We start from the raw sequence: 19,911 nt of genomic DNA on the forward strand, positions 1-19,911 counted from the left end.
TTAGCTAGTAGCACGAATGACGGAATGAACAAGATGAATGATTATACTTGTCAATTTGAGAGTTTGATTGTTGGACTTCGGAGTTCAATTAGATTGACTAATTGTTTTCTGGAAGTTGGAATGATCAAGATTGATGAAAACAAGATGAATAACCGTGTTGGTTAATTAGAGAGATCGATTGCTGCACTTTTAGGAGGTTTGACATGAGGAATTATTGGCATTACACACAGACATGCTCAAAAGGTCGGTCGAGCATGATTCGCCTTTCTTGGTAATTAGGAGGGAAGATTGGACAGACTTGAATTGGAGATTGGGAAGATTGGGCTGACTAATTTGTTTTGTATTGGGCTTTATATTTTGTCTTGAAGATTAGGAAGATTAGGCTAATTAGTTTGTTTTTTTTTTCATAGGATGACAACAATGTTTTGTCACCAACTCACCATGCCAGGTTAAAATTATTGACTCAGTTTAACTAGGAAGTTAGTTTCTGTTTAATTTTTTTTATTTATCATAAAATGACTTAGCAATTTTAAACATGTGAGAGTCTTTTAATGGAATAATATACAAGTAACGTAGTCTAATATAAAGATTGTATAATCCCAGGTTTGGCTCCCCTCCTGTTGAAATTCCTCCCATTTTAATAGATTTAAAGGCAGAAAACAAGTCATCTCAAAATTCAATTTATTTCTCTCTCAACCAAACGTTTCAGCAACACTGACAAATCCACCAAACCACCAGTAACTTCTTATACTATGCTTTTTTTGTTGTCCATTGGGCCTCTAATTTGGAACCCAAAGGAATAAAATATATATACATATATAGGCAAATCTTCATCTGTGACTAACTAACCGGAATTGGCAAATGGCAATGCATTCAGGGTTGACTTATTTGATAAGGAGAATGAGACTTGAAGTTCATGGTTATTGGATCACAATTTAATAATTCTGGTAACAGTATCTACGAACTTTGATCTCAAAGTGACACTACAAATTGAAAATTGTGGGTTTCTGTACATCAAATTAACCATATGTGGAAAAAGGTGGCATTGGATCGATGTCAAAGAATTTGTTGATGTTTCCTCTTTATTTGAGAGAGGACAACTTTTAAGAAAGATCAAACATGCTTGGATAGTATGAATAGAAAAGTGATACGTGGTCAATATTTTCGCAATACTTTCACAACAAATCATAAGTAGTAAATTGTTATTGATTTTAATTTAAACTTATCACTGAGATTACTTTTTCGCTTACAAGTAACAATTAATATCAATCTATTACTTAAAATTTATTGTAAAAATATTGTAGTATTTCTTACGCAAATGGGTTCCAAAATGATATTTTCCCCACCTAAAGGGTAAGCTAGAAGTTTGTTTTTGTTTTGACATAGATAGATATTAGATATATCATACGGTGGACAAATCCAGCAAACCAAATCTGGTCCCTTTTATAAATGGGCCAGCAAAAGCAATTACTCACAACTGTCAGTGGATGGAGACCATGTAGCTAACCGCTGTTTTAATTGGCCATTGAGAATGTCCAACTTTTCAGACTATAATTATTAGAGGTTACTAAACCTCGTCACACACGCATGCTTTTTTTTCTTTTCTTTTTTTTTCTTTTTTTTTTCAATATATATATATATATAATTTTTGAATTTTAACTAAAAATAATTATAGACAAAATTTATGTACAGTATTTTACGTATTGTTTTTTAGGTTATTTTCTTAAAATTCTTCCATGTAATTATTTAACTTAAAAAATATACTTTCATTTATGAGAAAAAAAAGTCATATAACAAAATCTTAAGAAAGGAATCTAACGAACAATACCTAAGTACTGTATCTAAGTCTTACCCAATAATTATAGTTTAGATATAAATTTTCTGTCATATCATAGTTTAATGAAATTTGAATGTCAATTTTCAGTTTTTTTTTTATACATTTTTTTATGTCAGTGTCTGTGTGGGACTTGTTAATGAAAAAAGAAATTTTTGATTTTTCAATTTATCCCTGAGTCTTAATTTATCTTATTGTTAAATTACATTCAATAAAAAATTATATTTTATTTTTTAAAAGTATAAAAAGTAGACACTATAAAATATATATGACCTATGAATGTACTGTTGAAATCATATTTTTGTTGTTGTTGTTGATAATATGCTTAAAATATATATGACCTATGAATGAGCAGTTGAAATCTTCAATTGGTAAGATAAGATGGATATGCCATCCCTAAAGTGACAACATACGAATATTTCTCTCCACCTAAACTTTTTTAATTATATATATAGTTATATACAATGGGATATTGAGACAGTTTTGAAACTCCAAACTAACTCCATTGTATGTTCTAAACTTGCACATGAAGAAACACACCCTCTTGAACTAATCCACTGATTGCTTATTGTTTATCATTTGACGAGAAATATTATTTGATTACAGTCTTTATCAATTATCATAATCTGGTATGAGTTTACAGTCTCAAACTCTCAATCATACACAGCCAAAAAATATTTAAAAAAATACAGTCTCAATCATATGTGTTGAGAGATCAACTTTCATGTGTTATTACTTATTATTATAGTTACTTTATTTTTTATGAAGGAACATGGGCCCTGCCTCAAACACAAGAGAGAGAGAGAGAGAGACCCAATTAATAGAACTATATAATATAAGTTCTCTCTGATTTTCATGTTCACATCATTTTAGTGCTGGTAATTTGGTATTGTGTCATAATCATTCTCTCAGGTACCAGAGCAAACATTTGTAGACAATAGGACAAGTATTCTTAGTAAAATTAAAAAGATGTTTTCATAGATTGGCCTTGAAAATAACCTTCCAGAGCTCTCTATCTTTGGATTTACACAAGGTTTTGTTGTCTATTCCATTCATCTTGTTCGTTAATTATTCTATTATGTAGAATTACTGAGACAGTTTGGTCATTATGTTAAAAATACCGATTTAATTAGCAACAAGAACTGTTAAGCATTTAATTGCCTACCGTTCAAAGAAAAGAAAAAAAAAAGTGTGAAGCTATTGTTATTATAAATTTTAAAGAAATGCTTAGTTTACAAGATTTTCACAACAAATTTTATGTGGCAAGCTGTTACTTGTTGTTACTGGTAGATAAAAAAAAAAATTCAAAGGTAGATTCAAATTAAAAACTTGTAACAAACTACCAATTAGGATTTGTTGTGAAAATATTGTGAACTTAGCACTTCTCTAAATTTTATTACATAAATATTAGAAAATGATTTATGAGCTTTTAAACACAAAATAATTAAAATATCTAAAATTTATTTCTTATATCATTGATGTAAGTTGTAACATAAGTCATATTTATTATCACATCAATAAATTAATTTAATTTTTTATAATAAAATTAGTATTAATTTTAACTTAACAACCACTCTTAGAGCATTTGCCAAAAGCAATAATTCTAGTATTTTCTGAAGAAAAAAAAATTAATGAATTATGGAATTTATCCTTATTAGGTGTATCTCACTGTCTAGACTCTAGAGCACTGATAGGCTTTCATGAATAAAAAATTACATATATATTCTCAGCCAACTAAGAGAGCGAGAGAAATACACATGGGCAGATTCTAGGTTAGTAGAGGCTTGGCTCACCTCTTTTTCTAACAATCGAAGCCTTCAATATCATGCTCCTTCGGTTCCAAAACACCCTGACAGTGACACCAAAAGTACAAAAATGTTAAAATTTCTACTTTTTCATTGCTTGCATGACACATGTTTCTAATAAAGACTTCAGGGAGAATTTCCTTAAAAAAAATTTAAGAAAAATAATTCAAGGGGAAATACTTCTCTTATTTTTTAAAAAAATTGAAAACTTCATGGGTGGTAGAAAATCATTTATTAAAAAAACAATAATAATATTTCTTTCACGTATGCTAGTTTTAAAGTTTTTTATTTTTTATTTTTTGTAAGTACTTGTGGGTTACGTGAACAGTATATAGGACTCACTGTGAACAGTGCATAATCACGTGAAAACTGACTTCTCAAAAAAAAAAAAAAAAGCCAAACGCAAGACGCTCCTCTATAGACACAATCCAAACACATACTAAGTGTGTGTTTGACTCCAACTTAAAAAGCTAACTTATTTTACTATTCAACTTATTTTTACTACTATTTATACGCTTCATTGCACTTTTTGGTACTATTCATGAGTCTCACTGTACTATTTCAGCTAACTTTTACCTTTATCTACAGTACTTTCAGTGAAAAATTTTAGTTTCAACAAAATAAGCGGATCATAAACAGATCCTAACATTATCAACCAGACTTCTTTCAATTAGTGTTAGTTTGGATAGTAACGCGTTTGTGTTTGTGCTGGCGTCTGCATTGTTTGGCTGGGTTTCATGCACTGTTCATGGGACCCGCAAGTACAAAAAATGTAAATTTAAATTTAAAACTGAGTTCCACGATACTATCACACATTTAAAAATTATTTTGTTACCGTGTTTTTTGTTTTCAATAATAAACAGTATCTAAAATTATCATTATTATTATTATTATTATTTTATTTTATTTTTTCGTCAATGGCCTTCAGGCCTGTTACCAATCTGCTTTTGTAGTTATTTATGGTCAGAAAAAAAAAAAAAGTATTAATTATTATTATTATTATTATCTTTTCTTCGTGACAAAGAAATATAAGTTTTCTTTTTGTTGTTAAGAGAAATAAAGGAATATATAAGGTTTATACTTTATACCCCGTCTTATCATATTTGGCTTTTAAATTCTAAAGTACTCACGTGACTTTTTCCATTAGTTACCAAATTAGTCAAGCAACTTTTTTAATCCAATGATCTTATAATTTTTCTTTTCTTTTCTCTTAATTATTTATTAAATATCTTAAGTCTGATTCATAGTAAATGTGGGATTTGTGGTTTTTTTTTTTTTTTTTTTTTTTTTTTTTTTTTTTAATTTTTAAAATAACCCTTTCTTGAGAAGAAGAAGAAGAGGAAGAAGGAGAAACAGTATGCGATTATAAGGTCTTCCAACCTCTTTTTTTTTTTTTTTAATAAATTATTTTACCTTTTATATTTTTTTACAATGTTTGATATCTGTACTCTTTTTAAAAAGAAAAATGAGAAATCAATGATCTGAAAAATGGATTGTTCAAAGAACCCAAAAAATAAAATGAAGAGTTCTAATATTTTAAAGTCAAACCAAGGTTTAATAAGAGGTTGGACTATGATGGTGTTATAAATATTAAAATAAATTTTTAAAAAAAAAAAATATGCAAGTCCTGTTATATATATATAGGTATATACATAGATAAGTTGTAATAATGATATTTGAGTTTAGAGAGTATTATTTCATAAAGTGAAAATTCAAGTTCTGAAAATTTTTAAGTGAAATTCGAACTAAAAGATCGATCGGTCGAAGTTTTGCTCGATCGATTGAAATGATGAAAAATAATAATCTTGGAGTCTCTAGATGATTCGATTGCTATTCAATTCCTATTCGATCAATCGAAAAAAGCATTTGATTGATTGAAAGGAACTCTTAACCAATTGAAACTCGTAAAATTGAGTTTTCTGTAGAATTTTCTAATAACAATTCTAAATGTTTGAAGAGATTTTAAGTCTTGTGAATGGTTTTATGAAACATTTTTACTCTCCATATGTGCCTTTTGATGAAATATAACTTTATGAATATAAATAGAGACTTATGTTCACTTGAAAAATAACTATCTCCCCAAAATAGTAAGTTCCAAAGAAACATAAGAAATCTCATGGTCATTCTCCAGAATTGCTATCTGTAGAACCCAACAATTTGGTTGTATCTTGAGAACTCTATGGATATAAATGAAGGCTTATGTTCACTTGAAAAATAACTATCTCCCCAAAATAGTAAGTTACAAAGAAACATAAAAAAATCTCATGGTCATTCTCCAGAATTGCTATCTGTAGAATCCAACAACTTGATTGTATCTTGAGAACAAATTTGCAATAACCTTTTAGCAACAATAGTGTGGGGCAAATATTATCTAAGGAAAATAGTATTGTGCCTTCAAGTTATTTATTTTGTGTTTGTCTTTTGTATTGACATTGTTCTTCCATTATTACTTTGTGTAATATTCCCAACAAGTCCCACGTTGTAAAAACAAATTGAATGAAAATTGCTAGTTTCATATTGTAAGAAGGAAGGAGCCAAGAGCCATATAACTCAATAGTATTATTTGGTCTCTTTCTATAAGGAAAACCATGATTCAAATTCTCATCCCCCACTTATTGTGAGTCTTGTGACAATTAAATTATCAAAATATATATATATATATATATTTTGAATGAAGTAATATGTTACGGTTTTTCCAATATAAATAAGGGAGAGCCTTTAACAATAAATGTTAAAGGTTCCACATTAAAAAAAAAAAAAAAAAAAGCACTTATTTTTTCCCCTATAAAATAACCTTTTTTTTTTTTTGTGCATGTTAATAGCTTTATAGCTCAACTGACAACTTCTGGTATTTTCAACAAAAATCTAAAAGGAACAACACCCCCCCACCCCCCTCCAACTATCAAATTATATACATATACACACATATAAACTCTTTTCAAGTAGCATTGAATGTGTGTGCTAGTTTTTATTGGGGCCTTGCATTTTAAGTTAAATAAATAACTTAGTCCATTTATTCTTATAATAATTATAATAAAAATAATAAAAATAACTTTTATAAATAAATAAAAAATCAAACAAATTTGAAGAAATTAACCGGTCAAAAGTTCAATGAAAATATTTACCATTTTCTAAAAAAATAGTTATTCATATCTTATTTAAAAAGTATAAACACAAAATTAATTTATTTTATCACTAAAACAACAATTAAGTTAAAAAGTAACAAAATATTTATTTATTTATTCCAAAAAAACCAAAGATCACTAGAACAATTTGCATACCTTACCGGATAACATTCTTACAAGAGTAACAAGACTTTTTTTGAAAGATTTGACAAAAATACAAAAATGACCATTAATAATATTCAACTTATGTTGGGTTTTTAATATGAATCTAATTATTGTTATATTTTAAAGTTATGGGTCTTGTTAACAAATGTCTTAAAGGAAAAAATTAAACATTAATAAATACTCATTTATGAGTTGTAATGCACATTTTTTAAAGAAAAAATACACTTGTTAATGATTTATTAACTTACACACATAAATTTATTGTGATTATGTGTGTTTTTTTTGGGGGATATATGTGTACCATTTGACTTTAGGGCATTTAATAAAGCATTTAATGCACCACATACTGCTTTAGGGCATTCATTAACAATTATTTATTTAAAATGTATCCATACATGCGCATGCGGTTTTAATTATTTATTATATATATATATATAGTACACTAACTATTCCATTAATTTATATTTATAATGTTGACTTAATCAATAATTTAAAAATAACATACTTTATTGCTTTGACCAAGCCATTTAAATTTAATTCCCCTAAATATTTTACTATTTATCATTAGATTAAAACATCAATTAATTTTTTGTGTAAGCGGGAATCAAACATCAAATATCTTATTCAACTATAAAAGATTTGACTAATTGAGTTAACTTGAACTCACCCATTTTTGTGGAGTTTGTATCTTCAAGTAGGATACAACTTTATTCTCAAAAAAAGAAAAAAGAAAAAAAAAAGTATGATACAACTTAGGTCTAATGTATTAGTGCATTGGATCGAAGCTTAACCCGTTCAACTAAGCGAATGATGGTGTTAGGATTTTGATCTAGAGGACAACATTGAAACCAAAATTAATTTTCTAAAAATATTAATAAAAAAGAAATAAAAAAATTAATTAGAAATATAATTTTATAAAAAATTAATATAAATGTAAAAAAAAAAAAATTATTTTCTCATACCCATTTAATTCATTATAGAATTATATCTACATGAGATTGTCCCTTAACCCATAAATTCTGAAAATCAACCATTGTTTATACATGGGTTGGAAATTTTATCAAGTACATGTAATATTCTACATGTGTAATCCCATTACATGTAATAAGAAGTTTTATAACCATGGCATAAGAGCACCTTTTTCTTTGATTTATTGATTAAGTCTTTTTTTTTTGGGTTTATATGCCTTATTAAGGTGGGTATAACTTTTCTCAAAAAAAAAAAAGGTGGGTATAACTCTTTGAAATTTTATTTTTCTTAAAAGAAAAATCAGTTATATAACTTAACTTATTTTCAAAAAAAAAAAAATATATATATATATATATATAATGAAATTATATAACTTAACTTATTTTCAAAAAAAAAAAAAAATATATATATATATATATATAATGAAGAAAATGGAGTTTCGCAAACTCGACTTTACTTACCGTTACCGAACCTCAGATATTTAAAAAAAAAAAATGAAAGAAAGAAACGTTGGATTTACGGCGAGAGAGTAAAGCCAAAGGCAAAGCTAAGCCAAACCCACCAAGCTTAGCCGCGCAACTCTCAGCTCTTCAATTTTGTCGGTGGTCCTGTCACTCCTGTGTGTCTGTAATCACCTCTCTCTCTCTCTCAAACTCAGTATCTACGTAAAGCTTGTTTAAATAACCAAACCAAAAGAGAGAAAAGATTAAAAAAAAAAAAGTAAAAGAAAGAAACAAAAAAAAAGAGATCAAATTTATCAAATCTCTTCTCTTCTCTTCTACGAAACCCGCAGATGCATCATCAAACAGCTTCCACATTTCTCCCTCTCTGAACTCTCAACTCTCAACAAGGTCTGCCCCTCTCTCTCTCTCTCTCTCTCTTTCATTTTTATTTTTTGTATGCATTGGTGGTGAAGATCGTAAATTCCTCGAAATCCGAGGTCCATTCTGTTACGCTCTCCAAAAAATATCCAGTTAACCAAAAATAAACTCACTCACTCACTCTCTCCCATTTTTTTCGTTCTCATTTTTTGATTCTTCATTGACTCCAAAAATCACTGAAAGTCTTCACTCTCCGATTCTCTTCACAACACTCGATCTACACTGATTGGATCTATATCGTACTCAGCACAATTCAGCTTCACCACCCAATTTTACAGTGTTTTTCACGTTTTGGTACTATTAGCTTTTTCTATAATCTGATCTGGTATTTGATTTGATAGTGATAAGTGTTAGAATTTCACATTTCGGATTATTTATTTATTTATTTATTTTTTGTGTGTGTGATCAGGAAGCTGATTTTTGATGCATTGACTGGGTCTTCATAGATCCGAAGGGTTCTGGATTTGATTTGATTTGCTTTTGCTTTGGATTGAATTGTAGAAGAAGAAGCTGGCGGCGACACTGGCTTGGAGGTACGCTGCCAGCAATGGCAGCGGCCTCGCTGCTAATGACATGGTACTTGTTCGAATCTCCTCTCTTTTTTCTTGTGCTTCATTCGATTGTTTATGAATCAAGCAGTGCCAATTGTGTGAAAATTGAGTGAGGAATTAGTACACATGAATTGAATGTTTGAATGTGAGTGGCCCTTTGTTGACTTAAAAGTGAGAGATGTGGTGGATCTCATTAGCTGCATTATTTATTATTCCTTGATTGAAGTTTTGATCGGTGTAGTTGGTCTATAACGGGCGTAATTGGCGTTTCGGGTATCTGAAATGCATTTTTGGTAATTATATGAAAGATTTGAAAGATTAGGGGACAGAATTGGCAGATGGTTTTTTAGAATGGAGGATTTTGTTTTCTCTTTGTTACCATTAATGGGATTTGTTTACTTAATGAAACCCGCATTTGTTTCTATTTTCTTTTGTAAACTTAAAATTATTCACTTTGAACTTGGAACTTATTCTATTTTGGGAGTATGCTGTGGTTGATTCTGTTTCGGTTGAAACTCTATTTTCCAATGGATTCTTAAAATTTCCATTACAATTTTGTATCGTTTTCATTTGAATTTTGAATGGTTTTCTGCTGTTACCATCAATTGAATGGTGTATATATATGTCATACTTATTGTTCTTCGCTTTAATTGTCATGATTGCAGGAAAGGAATGGGGATGCAAAAGTTCAAGATTCAGAGCCTCCAACCCCACATTCTGTTGTAAAAATCGGTTTGAGGTTAGTTCGGATTTTTCTGCAAAAATTGTGTTTTTTTTTTTTTTTTTTTTTATTAAAATTTTTTATTCTGCAATCTATAACATTTAGGCATTTAGCCACTTTATAGCTGAGCTGCTAGTAATACTAGTGCAAGCTTATGATTTCTGGTTCCAACTTTATCAAGTTAATACTATTGGAGAGCCATTTCAATGGCATTAACCTTGATTTAAGTGCTTAATCACTTCAAAGAAGCAGACTAGCATAAAAATTATTGAGTTGAGTGGTACGTGTACGTGTCAGTTATTTCTGGACTAGGAGATACTTTATTTTTTCTTAGACAATGTGAACTTCTTTGTTATTTCATTGCTTGATTTCACTTTAGTAAGTGACTCCATTGTCATTGTTATTATTATATATGTAAAACAACTTAGTTTGTTCTTCTGGAAGCTGTAAACAAATTATTACTCTTCCAAATTACATTCAGCTCCGGATCCTTGCCTTACTGCTCAATTTAGGGCATTTGGCATTTGCTTGTGATCCGGGCTGTTTCTCCCTCGATGATGAAGCTTACAGATTTATTGAGCTTTTTAATACATTCCCAATTATTAGATCATTGCTAAGAGTGGTAACTTCTACCATTCAATCAAATGATGATTCTAGCTGAAGTATCTTGCATTCTTAATCACTTGCAGAGACCGTAGTAGTAGCATGGAGGATCCAGATGGTACGTTAGCAAGTGTTGCCCAATGCATTGAGCAGCTGCGTCAAAGTTCCTCATCTATACAGGAGAGAGAGTATTCCTTGAGACAGTTGCTGGAACTTATCGATACACGTGAAAATGCTTTTAGTGCTGTTGGATCTCACTCTCAGGCTGTTCCAGTACTTGTTTCTCTTCTCCGATCAGGTTCACTCGGAGTGAAGATACAGGCTGCAACTGTTTTAGGCTCTCTATGTAAGGAGAATGAGCTACGGGTAAAAGTCTTGCTTGGAGGATGCATTCCGCCATTGCTTGGCCTACTCAAGTCCAGCTCAGCAGACGGTCAAGTTGCATCTGCAAAGACTATTTATGCTGTTTCTCAAGGTGGTGCTAGGGATCATGTCGGATCGAAAATTTTTTCAACAGAAGGAGTTGTTCCAGTGCTCTGGGAGCAGCTATCAAATGGGCTCAAGACTGGAAATGTAGTTGATAGCTTATTGACTGGAGCATTAAAGAACCTTTCTAGCAGCACTGAAGGATTCTGGACTGCAACAGTTCAAGCTGGAGGAGTGGATATACTTGTGAAGTTGCTGACAACAGGAAAGTCAAGCACCCAAGCAAATGTGTGCTTTCTTCTTGCATGTATGATGATGGAGGATGCATCTGTTTGTACTAAAGTGTTGGCTGCAGAGGCTACAAAACATCTCCTCAAGCTATTAGGACCTGGTAATGAAGCTCCTGTTAGAGCAGAAGCTGCAGGTGCTATTAAAGCTCTTTCAGCCCAATGCAAAGAAGCAAGGCGGGAGATAGCTAATTCCAATGGTATTCCTGCTCTTATAAATGCTACCATTGCTCCTTCCAAAGAATTCATGCAGGGGGAGTATGCCCAAGCGTTGCAGGAGCATGCTATGTGTGCTTTAGCAAACATCTCTGGTGGTTTGTCATATGTCATCTCAAGCCTTGGTCAAAGCCTTGAATCATGCACTTCACCTGCCCAAACTGCGGACACATTAGGGGCTTTAGCTTCGGCTCTGATGATATATGATAGTAAAGCAGAATCTACCAGAGCATCAGATCCTCTGGTTATTGAACAGACTCTGCTTAAGCAGTTCAAACCCAACTTACCTTTTCTTGTGCAGGAGCGCACGATAGAAGCCCTAGCCAGTTTGTATGGGAATGCCATACTCTCAATTAAACTAGCAAATTCTGATGCAAAACGGTTGCTTGTTGGTTTGATCACAATGGCAACCAATGAAGTGCAGGATGAGCTTATGAAAGCCCTTCTCACACTTTGCAACAATGAAGGCAGTCTGTGGCGTGCACTTAAAGGCCGTGAGGGAGTCCAGCTGTTGATATCTCTTCTTGGGCTATCATCAGAACAACAGCAAGAATGTGCAGTTGCATTACTTTGCCTTCTATCTAACGAAAATGATGAAAGTAAATGGGCTATCACTGCTGCTGGTGGCATACCTCCACTTGTCCAAATTCTAGAGACTGGGTCTGCAAAAGCCAAGGAAGATTCAGCAGCAATCCTTAGAAACCTATGCAATCATAGTGAAGATATACGTGCTTGTGTTGAAAGTGCTGATGCTGTTCCGGCATTGTTATGGCTACTGAAGAATGGAAGCCCCAATGGGAAGGAAATTGCTGCAAAGACTTTGAATCATTTAATACACAAATCTGATACTGCAACTATCAGCCAGCTCACTGCATTATTAACTAGTGATCTACCTGAATCTAAATTTTATGTTTTGGATGCCTTAAGAAGCATGCTTTCTGTGGTCCCCCTCAACGATATATTGCGCGAAGGTAGTGCTGCTAATGATGCAATTGAGACAATGATAAAAATCTTGGGCTCAACTAAGGAAGAGACTCAGGCTAAGTCTGCATCGGCTCTAGCTGGAATTTTTGAAACTAGGAAAGACCTGCGTGAAAGTAGCATAGCTGTTAAAACTCTTTGGTCAGCCATGAAACTGCTTAATGTTGAATCTGAAAACATCCTGGTAGAGTCCTCACATTGTCTTGCTGCAATATTTCTTTCAATCAAAGAGAACCGGGATGTTGCAGCTGTTGCTAGAGATGCACTGTCTCCCTTAGTTGTGCTTGCTAACTCTACAGTTTTGGAAGTTGCTGAGCAAGCAACATGTGCTCTGGCAAATCTAATTTTGGATATTGAGATATCAGAGAATGCTGTTCCTGAAGAAATTATTTTGCCTGCTACTAGGGTTTTGCGTGAAGGAACAGTTTCTGGAAAGGCACATGCAGCAGCAGCAATTGCTCGTCTGCTCCATTCTCGCCGAATTGATCATGCCTTAACTGACTGTGTGAATCGTGCTGGAACGGTTCTTGCAATAGTTTCCTTTCTGGAATCTGCTATAGGTGAATCAGTTGTCACATCAGAGGCACTAGATGCACTTGCTATACTGTCCAGGTCAGAGGGAGCTAGCGGGCATATAAAACCTGCATGGGCAGTTTTAGCTGAATTCCCAAAAAGCATTACCCCAATAGTTTTATCTATTGCTGATGCAACACCATTGTTGCAGGATAAAGCTATTGAAATATTGTCGCGGCTTTGCCGAGATCAGTCCGTTGTTTTAGGAGAAGCAGTTGCCTGTGCCTCTCGATGTATATCATCAACTGCTAGAAGGGTGATCAGTTCTACAAACCCAAAGGTCCAAATTGGGGGAGCTGCACTTCTTATCTGTGCTGCGACAGTTAATCACCAAAGAGTGGTGGAGGATCTTAATGAATCACGCCTCTGTTCCCATCTTATTCAGTCTCTTGTTGCAATGCTTAGTTCCGGAGAGACTTCCTTGGGAAGTCAGGGTGACGATGACAAGGAATCCATTAGCATTTATAGGTATACTAAAGAAGAAGGCAGGAATGGTGAATCCAATACAGGAACGGCGATCATATCTGGTGAGAACTTAGCTATATGGCTACTTTCTGTTCTTGCCTGCCATGATGAAAAGAGTAAAAGCGTGATTATGGAGGCTGGAGCAATTGATGTCATCACTGATAGAATCTCAGATTGTTTCTTTCAGTATACTCAGGTAATTAACTTTCTTGTTCTTCTATAAGAAAAAGGAAAAAAAATGACGCATCTAATTGGTGAAATCTGAGAATTGCATATAAGGTCGTTAGTAGCATGACATTATTCTCTATCCATCTGTTTACTCATGCTTGTTATAGTGAGATCTAATGGTCATTTTTTTAACCTCTTATTTGGCCTTGGTTTGCTCCATGATAATCTATGCAGAATGATTTTAAGGAAGATAGCAGCATCTGGGTTTGTGCTCTACTTCTAGCAATTTTATTTCTAGATCGAGATATCATACGAGGACATGCAACCATGAAATGTATACCAGTACTTGCAAATTTGTTGAAGTCAGAAGAGTCGGCAAACAGATATTTTGCTGCTCAAGCAATGGCCAGTTTAGTGTGTAATGGTAGCAGAGGGACTCTGCTGTCTGTTGCAAATTCTGGGGCAGCAGGTGGGCTTATTTCCTTACTTGGCTGTGCTGATGCTGACATATCTGATCTTCTGGAAATGTCAGAGGAGTTTGGTTTGGTGCGATATCCAGAACAAGTTGCTCTTGAGAGATTGTTCAGAGTTGATGACATAAGAGTTGGTGCTACTTCCCGGAAAGCAATACCTGCCCTTGTTGATTTGCTTAAACCAATTCCAGATCGTCCCGGAGCACCATTTCTAGCACTTGGGATCCTGACTCAGCTGGCAAAAGACTGTGCCCCAAATAAGATTGTCATGGTAGAATCAGGAGCTTTGGAAGCTCTGACCAAGTATCTTTCGCTTGGGCCACAAGATGCAACTGAGGAGGCTGCTACTGATCTATTAGGGATCCTATTCAGCAGTGCTGAAATACGGAGACATGAAGCTGCATTTGGTTCTGTTAGTCAACTTGTAGCAGTTTTACGTTTAGGTGGAAGAGGTGCAAGGTACAGTGCTGCGAAAGCTTTGGAGAGCCTATTTTCTGCTGACCATATTAGGAATGCAGAAACTGCCCGACAAGCTGTTCAACCCTTGGTGGAAATTCTCAATACTGGTTTCGAGAGGGAGCAGCATGCTGCTATTGCCGCATTGGTTAGATTATTGAGTGAAAACCCATCAAGAGCCCTTGCTGTTGCGGATGTTGAAATGAATGCAGTGGATGTCCTTTGCAGGATCCTTTCGTCCAATTGCTCAATGGAACTAAAAGGGGATGCTGCTGAATTGTGTGGTGTTCTTTTTGGAAATACAAGAATCAGGTCTACCATGGCTGCAGCACGCTGTGTTGAGCCTCTGGTTTCTCTCCTTGTAACTGAGTTCAGTCCTGCTCAGCATTCAGTTGTTCGTGCATTGGATAAACTTGTTGATGATGAGCAACTGGCAGAACTAGTTGCTGCACATGGTGCAGTTATTCCTCTTGTTGGCCTTCTCTTTGGTAAGAATTACATGCTTCATGAGGCTATTTCTAGAGCTCTTGTGAAGTTAGGTAAAGACAGGCCTGCTTGTAAGATGGAAATGGTAAAAGCTGGAGTAATTGAGAGCATACTTGATATCCTTCATGAAGCACCAGATTTTCTGTCTGCTGCCTTTGCTGAGCTGCTCCGAATATTGACTAATAATGCTAGCATTGCAAAAGGACCATCTGCTGCAAAAGTGGTTGAGCCCCTTTTCCTGTTGCTGACAAGGCCAGAATTTGGGCCTGATGGGCAGCACAGTGCACTACAGGTACTTGTCAATATTTTAGAGCATCCACAATGTCGTGCTGACTATAGACTGACCTCTCACCGAGCAATTGAACCACTTATCCCTTTACTTGATTCTCCGGCTTCAGCAGTGCAACAGTTGGCGGCTGAGCTTCTATCCCATCTACTCTTGGAGGAACATCTTCAGAAGGATTCGGTGACACAGCAAGTAATTGGTCCCCTCATACGAGTTCTTGGTTCTGGTATACACATATTGCAGCAGAGAGCTGTAAAGGCTCTTGTAAGTCTGGCGCTTACATGGCCAAATGAGATTGCAAAAGAGGGTGGTGTCACTGAAATTTCTAAAGTGATATTGCAAGCTGATCCTTTTCTTCCTCATGCTTTGTGGGAATCTGCTGCTTCTGTTTTATCAAGTATTCTGCAATTTAGTTCTGAATTTTATTTGGAAGTGCCTGTTGCTGTGTTGGTAAGGTTGCTTCGTTCTGGGTCAGAGGGCACAGTAATTGGTGCATTGAATGCCCTTCTGGTGTTGGAAAGTGATGATGCAACCACAGCTGAAGCAATGGCTGAAAGTGGTGCCATAGAGGCTCTTTTGGAACTTCTAAGATGCCATCAGTGTGAAGAAATTGCTGCTAGACTGTTGGAAGTATTGTTGAACAATGTGAAGATCAGAGAAACAAAAGCTACTAAATCTGCCATATTACCATTGTCCCAGTACCTCTTGGATCCACAAACCCAAGCTCAGCAAGCAAGGTTACTGGCAACTTTGGCCCTTGGTGATCTATTCCAGAATGAGGGTCTTGCTCGAAGTACTGATGCTGTTTCAGCTTGCCGTGCCCTTGTAAATGTGCTTGAAGAACAACCTACAGAAGAAATGAAAGTTGTAGCTATATGTGCATTGCAAAACCTTGTGATGTACAGTCGGTCGAACAGAAGAGCAGTTGCTGAGGCTGGTGGTGTACAGGTTGTACTGGATCTTATTGGTTCAAGCGATCCAGATACATCTGTTCAGGCTGCAATGTTTGTTAAACTTCTCTTCTCAAATAATACTATTCAAGAGTATGCTTCCAGTGAAACAGTCAGAGCTATAACTGGTGAGTTCTCTTTATTCTCATTGCAGAATTTGCTGAGCATTTAATTGTTATGAAGAGCATTTATGTACAAAAATTATGACAGAAATGATTACAGTTTATTATGTTCTTGCAGAAAATGCAAAATAATAGTATGTTACTTTTCTAATGGTAGACGTCAAGTTGAGTGGCACTTGAACAAGAGCACAGGCAGGAATGCTTACAGTTATTTTTTTTCTGAGTAGAATATGCAAAAATAAAATAAAATAACTTCTAATGATCACTTTCAAGCTGGCTAGCACTTGAAGAAAGAAATGTGAATCGTAGGCTATTAGTGTTAACACAACACCCCCCACCACCCTCCCCTCCCACCCCAAAAAAAAAAAAAAAAAAAAAAAAAAATCTTAGCAAATGAATATTAGTTTTTTATATATACAATTTTTTTAAAGTTGGCTGAAAAATCTTGAAAGGACTGATGACTCACAAATAAGGCATACAGTGAAAGTAGGCTGATATGGACCAATGACTAACTTCAGATAAAATGTGCTATTTCTTTTTAAGATTGAATTATTAAGTTATTGGTGTCAGTTGTGACTTGGGTGTCTTTGTCATGGAGGCAAAATATTCTTTCTTTCCCTTTTCTTTTTCTATTTTTTGGGTGTTTGGTCTGAAATGATTACTTTGGCCTTGCAGCTGCTATTGAAAAAGATTTATGGGCCACTGGAACTGTGAATGAGGAGTATCTGAAAGCTCTAAATTCTCTCTTCAGCAACTTCCCTCGTTTGAGAGCCACTGAGCCTGCAACACTTAGCATTCCCCATCTGGTTACATCCCTCAAGACAGGCTCAGAGGCAACTCAAGAAGCTGCCCTGGATGCACTTTTTCTTCTTAGGCAAGCTTGGTCAGCATGCCCAGCTGAAGTTTCTAGAGCTCAATCAATAGCTGCTGCAGATGCAATCCCCTTACTGCAATACCTTATCCAGTCTGGCCCACCTCGGTTTCAGGAGAAGGCAGAATTTCTGTTGCAGTGTTTGCCAGGGACATTAGTGGTGATAATCAAACGTGGCAACAATATGAAGCAATCAGTGGGAAATCCAAGTGTTTTTTGTAAGCTTACACTTGGCAACACTCCGCCTAGGCAAACCAAGGTAACATACTTTTATATACTTTCATACAATGATATTTTGGTCAACATCTTTTTCCTCGGGTGCCTTCTCTTGATTACATAAGTCAATGGTACAAATACAAAATTACAAGAAATTGAATGTGAGACTCCAGGCTTGTTATAATATACCCTTTCCAAAACTAAAAGTTATGTAATTTAATTTCTTCACTAAATTATGTACAAAAATTTCAGAAAAGTGCACTTTTGACCTGTTCTATCAAAGGAAGGCAAATTATCTTCATTGGTTTTGCTACTGTGCTTTATATAATATAATGTATAAAAAAAATTATCTCTGGTCTTTGGGGTTTCAATTTTTGAGATTCCAAATGTGGGTATAGAAGGTAGTTGAAGTTTTGCATGGACAGGACAAACAGGATAATTGCTCTATGTTTCCTTTGTGTGATTGTTCTTCATTCTACTTTGCACTGATCTTTAATCTTTAGGCTGCATAGAACAATTCTGTGTGGCATTGCTCACAACATTGCACTAAGCAAAGATGTATTTAATGAGATCCGTTTTAATTGTCAACTTTACAATTTGGTCACCGGTTAATTTTTTTGTTGTCTCAACTTCTGGTATATTTGGCTGCTCTTATCAAATTACTGCTTGCAAATTCTCATAACTGTAAATTTATCAGGTGGTTTCAACTGGCCCAAATCCAGAGTGGGATGAGAGCTTTTCATGGTCCTTTGAGAGCCCTCCAAAAGGCCAGAAGCTGCATATTTCTTGCAAGAACAAGAGCAAAATGGGGAAGGTAAAATAAGATGAAAAGTGAATACCAGAATATATATATATATATACACGGAAACTTTATTCACTCATATTACTTCCAATTTTCCTTTAATTGTATCTTAATCCAGTCTTTTCTTATCCAATTACAGAGTTCATTTGGAAAAGTTACGATCCAGATCGATCGGGTCGTGATGCTGGGAGCAGTTGCTGGTGAATACACTCTGTTGCCAGAAAGCAAAAGTGGGCCGCCACGGAATTTAGAAATAGAATTCCAATGGTCTAACAAGTAAGACCCATTACTGAAGTTATTAGTAATCTGCTGCAAGTTGAATTTTTAGGAAAAATATGTTCAGAGGTTTTTTTTTTTTTTTTCCTTCTCATTTTGGGTTATTTATCATGTCGTGTATATAGTTTCCCTGAGATTTTGATTTTCATCAACAGTCTTAAAGAATAGTCATTTGTCAATGTATTCTTTTGTAACCTTATCTTACATTTCCTGGGATGGACGTTACAGGCAGAAGGATTAAGCTTTCCTCATACTTTCTGTATTGAGTTTTTGTTTTTGTTTTTGTTGTTGTCAACTCAGAGGGTAATAAGAGGTTGGTTCTGGTTTTGGATTTGTACATCTTATTGATTGTATTCCTTAATTTTACCATTTGATTGTAAAATAAATAGCGGAGACATGTTGCAATGTTGTATGTCTTGCAAACATATCATATTTTGAAATGTCTTGTAAACATCTTTCTACTTCATTTATGTCGAAAGCTTATCTTTTCCTGGGAAGATACGAGCGATTGCAGATTAAGGGAAAGAACTTTTCCAACCACGAAAATGTTGTATGTGTGTATTCTTGATTCTTGGTTGATAAATATTTTTATTAATCTTCCTTAGTTGTTGGGGATCCATAGTAGACTTAAAGTTTTAGACTAACAATTCAAAGCTCCAAGTTATAATCACCATTATCCTATTGCGAGGGAGTCAAACAGCGTATGAACGCTAGATTTAAAATGTTTTACACTTTTCGTTCTATCACTTTAATTGAGGATTCCAGGGTAGTGTGCTTCTTCGATGTGTTTTTCAACCTATTGTGAGAATTGGGTAACGATTCCTAGTGAGCTATGCGAACTTTAAGCATTTTGCATAAGTTCATGCAAAAGTTCATATTTATTTTAACATAAAAATCTACTATTTTCTATTTTATCTAATAAAACATCCACATCATAATTATTTATTTTACACTATATTTTATTAAAATATTTTTTTGTTTATCAATGTTTTATTACTCTCTCTCTCTCTCTCTCTCTCTCATATATATATATATATGAGTAAACAACTATTAGTTTTATTACTCTCTCTCTCTCTCATATATATATATATATATATATGAGTAAACAACTATTAAAAATTAGATTTGCATGTAAATTATTCACATGAATTGATGAGAGTGATTTTTTGAATTATATGTTCAAAATTTATCATTTATGCCATC

General features: G+C 34.1%; 1 protein-coding gene across 3 annotated transcripts; it reads left to right on the forward strand.

The window, feature by feature from the left end:
- Positions 1–8,596: 8,596 nt before the first annotated feature.
- Positions 8,597–19,113, forward strand: LOC112023625 (protein CELLULOSE SYNTHASE INTERACTIVE 1). Of its 3 annotated transcripts, none has more exons than XM_024056238.2 (8): positions 8,597–8,749; positions 9,189–9,355; positions 9,996–10,069; positions 10,741–13,798; positions 14,005–16,549; positions 17,219–17,673; positions 18,328–18,444; positions 18,572–19,113. In XM_024056238.2, the coding sequence occupies exons 2-8, from the start codon at positions 9,353–9,355 to the stop codon at positions 18,710–18,712; spliced, it is 6,393 nt and encodes a 2,130-aa protein (XP_023912006.1). In that variant the 5' UTR covers positions 8,597–8,749; positions 9,189–9,352; the 3' UTR covers positions 18,713–19,113. The 3 variants fall into 3 exon arrangements, with proteins under 3 accessions (XP_023912006.1, XP_023912008.1, XP_023912007.1); XM_024056240.2 differs by having other exon boundaries at positions 8,609–8,749; positions 9,281–9,355; XM_024056239.2 differs by lacking the exon at positions 8,597–8,749 and adding an exon at positions 8,762–9,073.
- The last annotated feature ends 798 nt before the right edge of the window (positions 19,114–19,911 follow it).

Source organism: Quercus suber, unplaced genomic scaffold (genome assembly GCF_002906115.3).
Source record: "Quercus suber isolate HL8 unplaced genomic scaffold, Cork oak 2.0 scaffold_176, whole genome shotgun sequence".
NCBI classification, from domain to species: domain Eukaryota; kingdom Viridiplantae; phylum Streptophyta; class Magnoliopsida; order Fagales; family Fagaceae; genus Quercus; species Quercus suber.

Excerpts from the sequence above, each read along its gene's own strand:
- LOC112023625 (XM_024056238.2), top strand. Across the intron at positions 16,550-17,218 it reads AACAGTCAGAGCTATAACTG|CTGCTATTGAAAAAGATTTA; the intron begins GTGAGTTCTCTT and ends TTGGCCTTGCAG. Across the intron at positions 17,674-18,327 it reads CTCCGCCTAGGCAAACCAAG|GTGGTTTCAACTGGCCCAAA; the intron begins GTAACATACTTT and ends TAAATTTATCAG.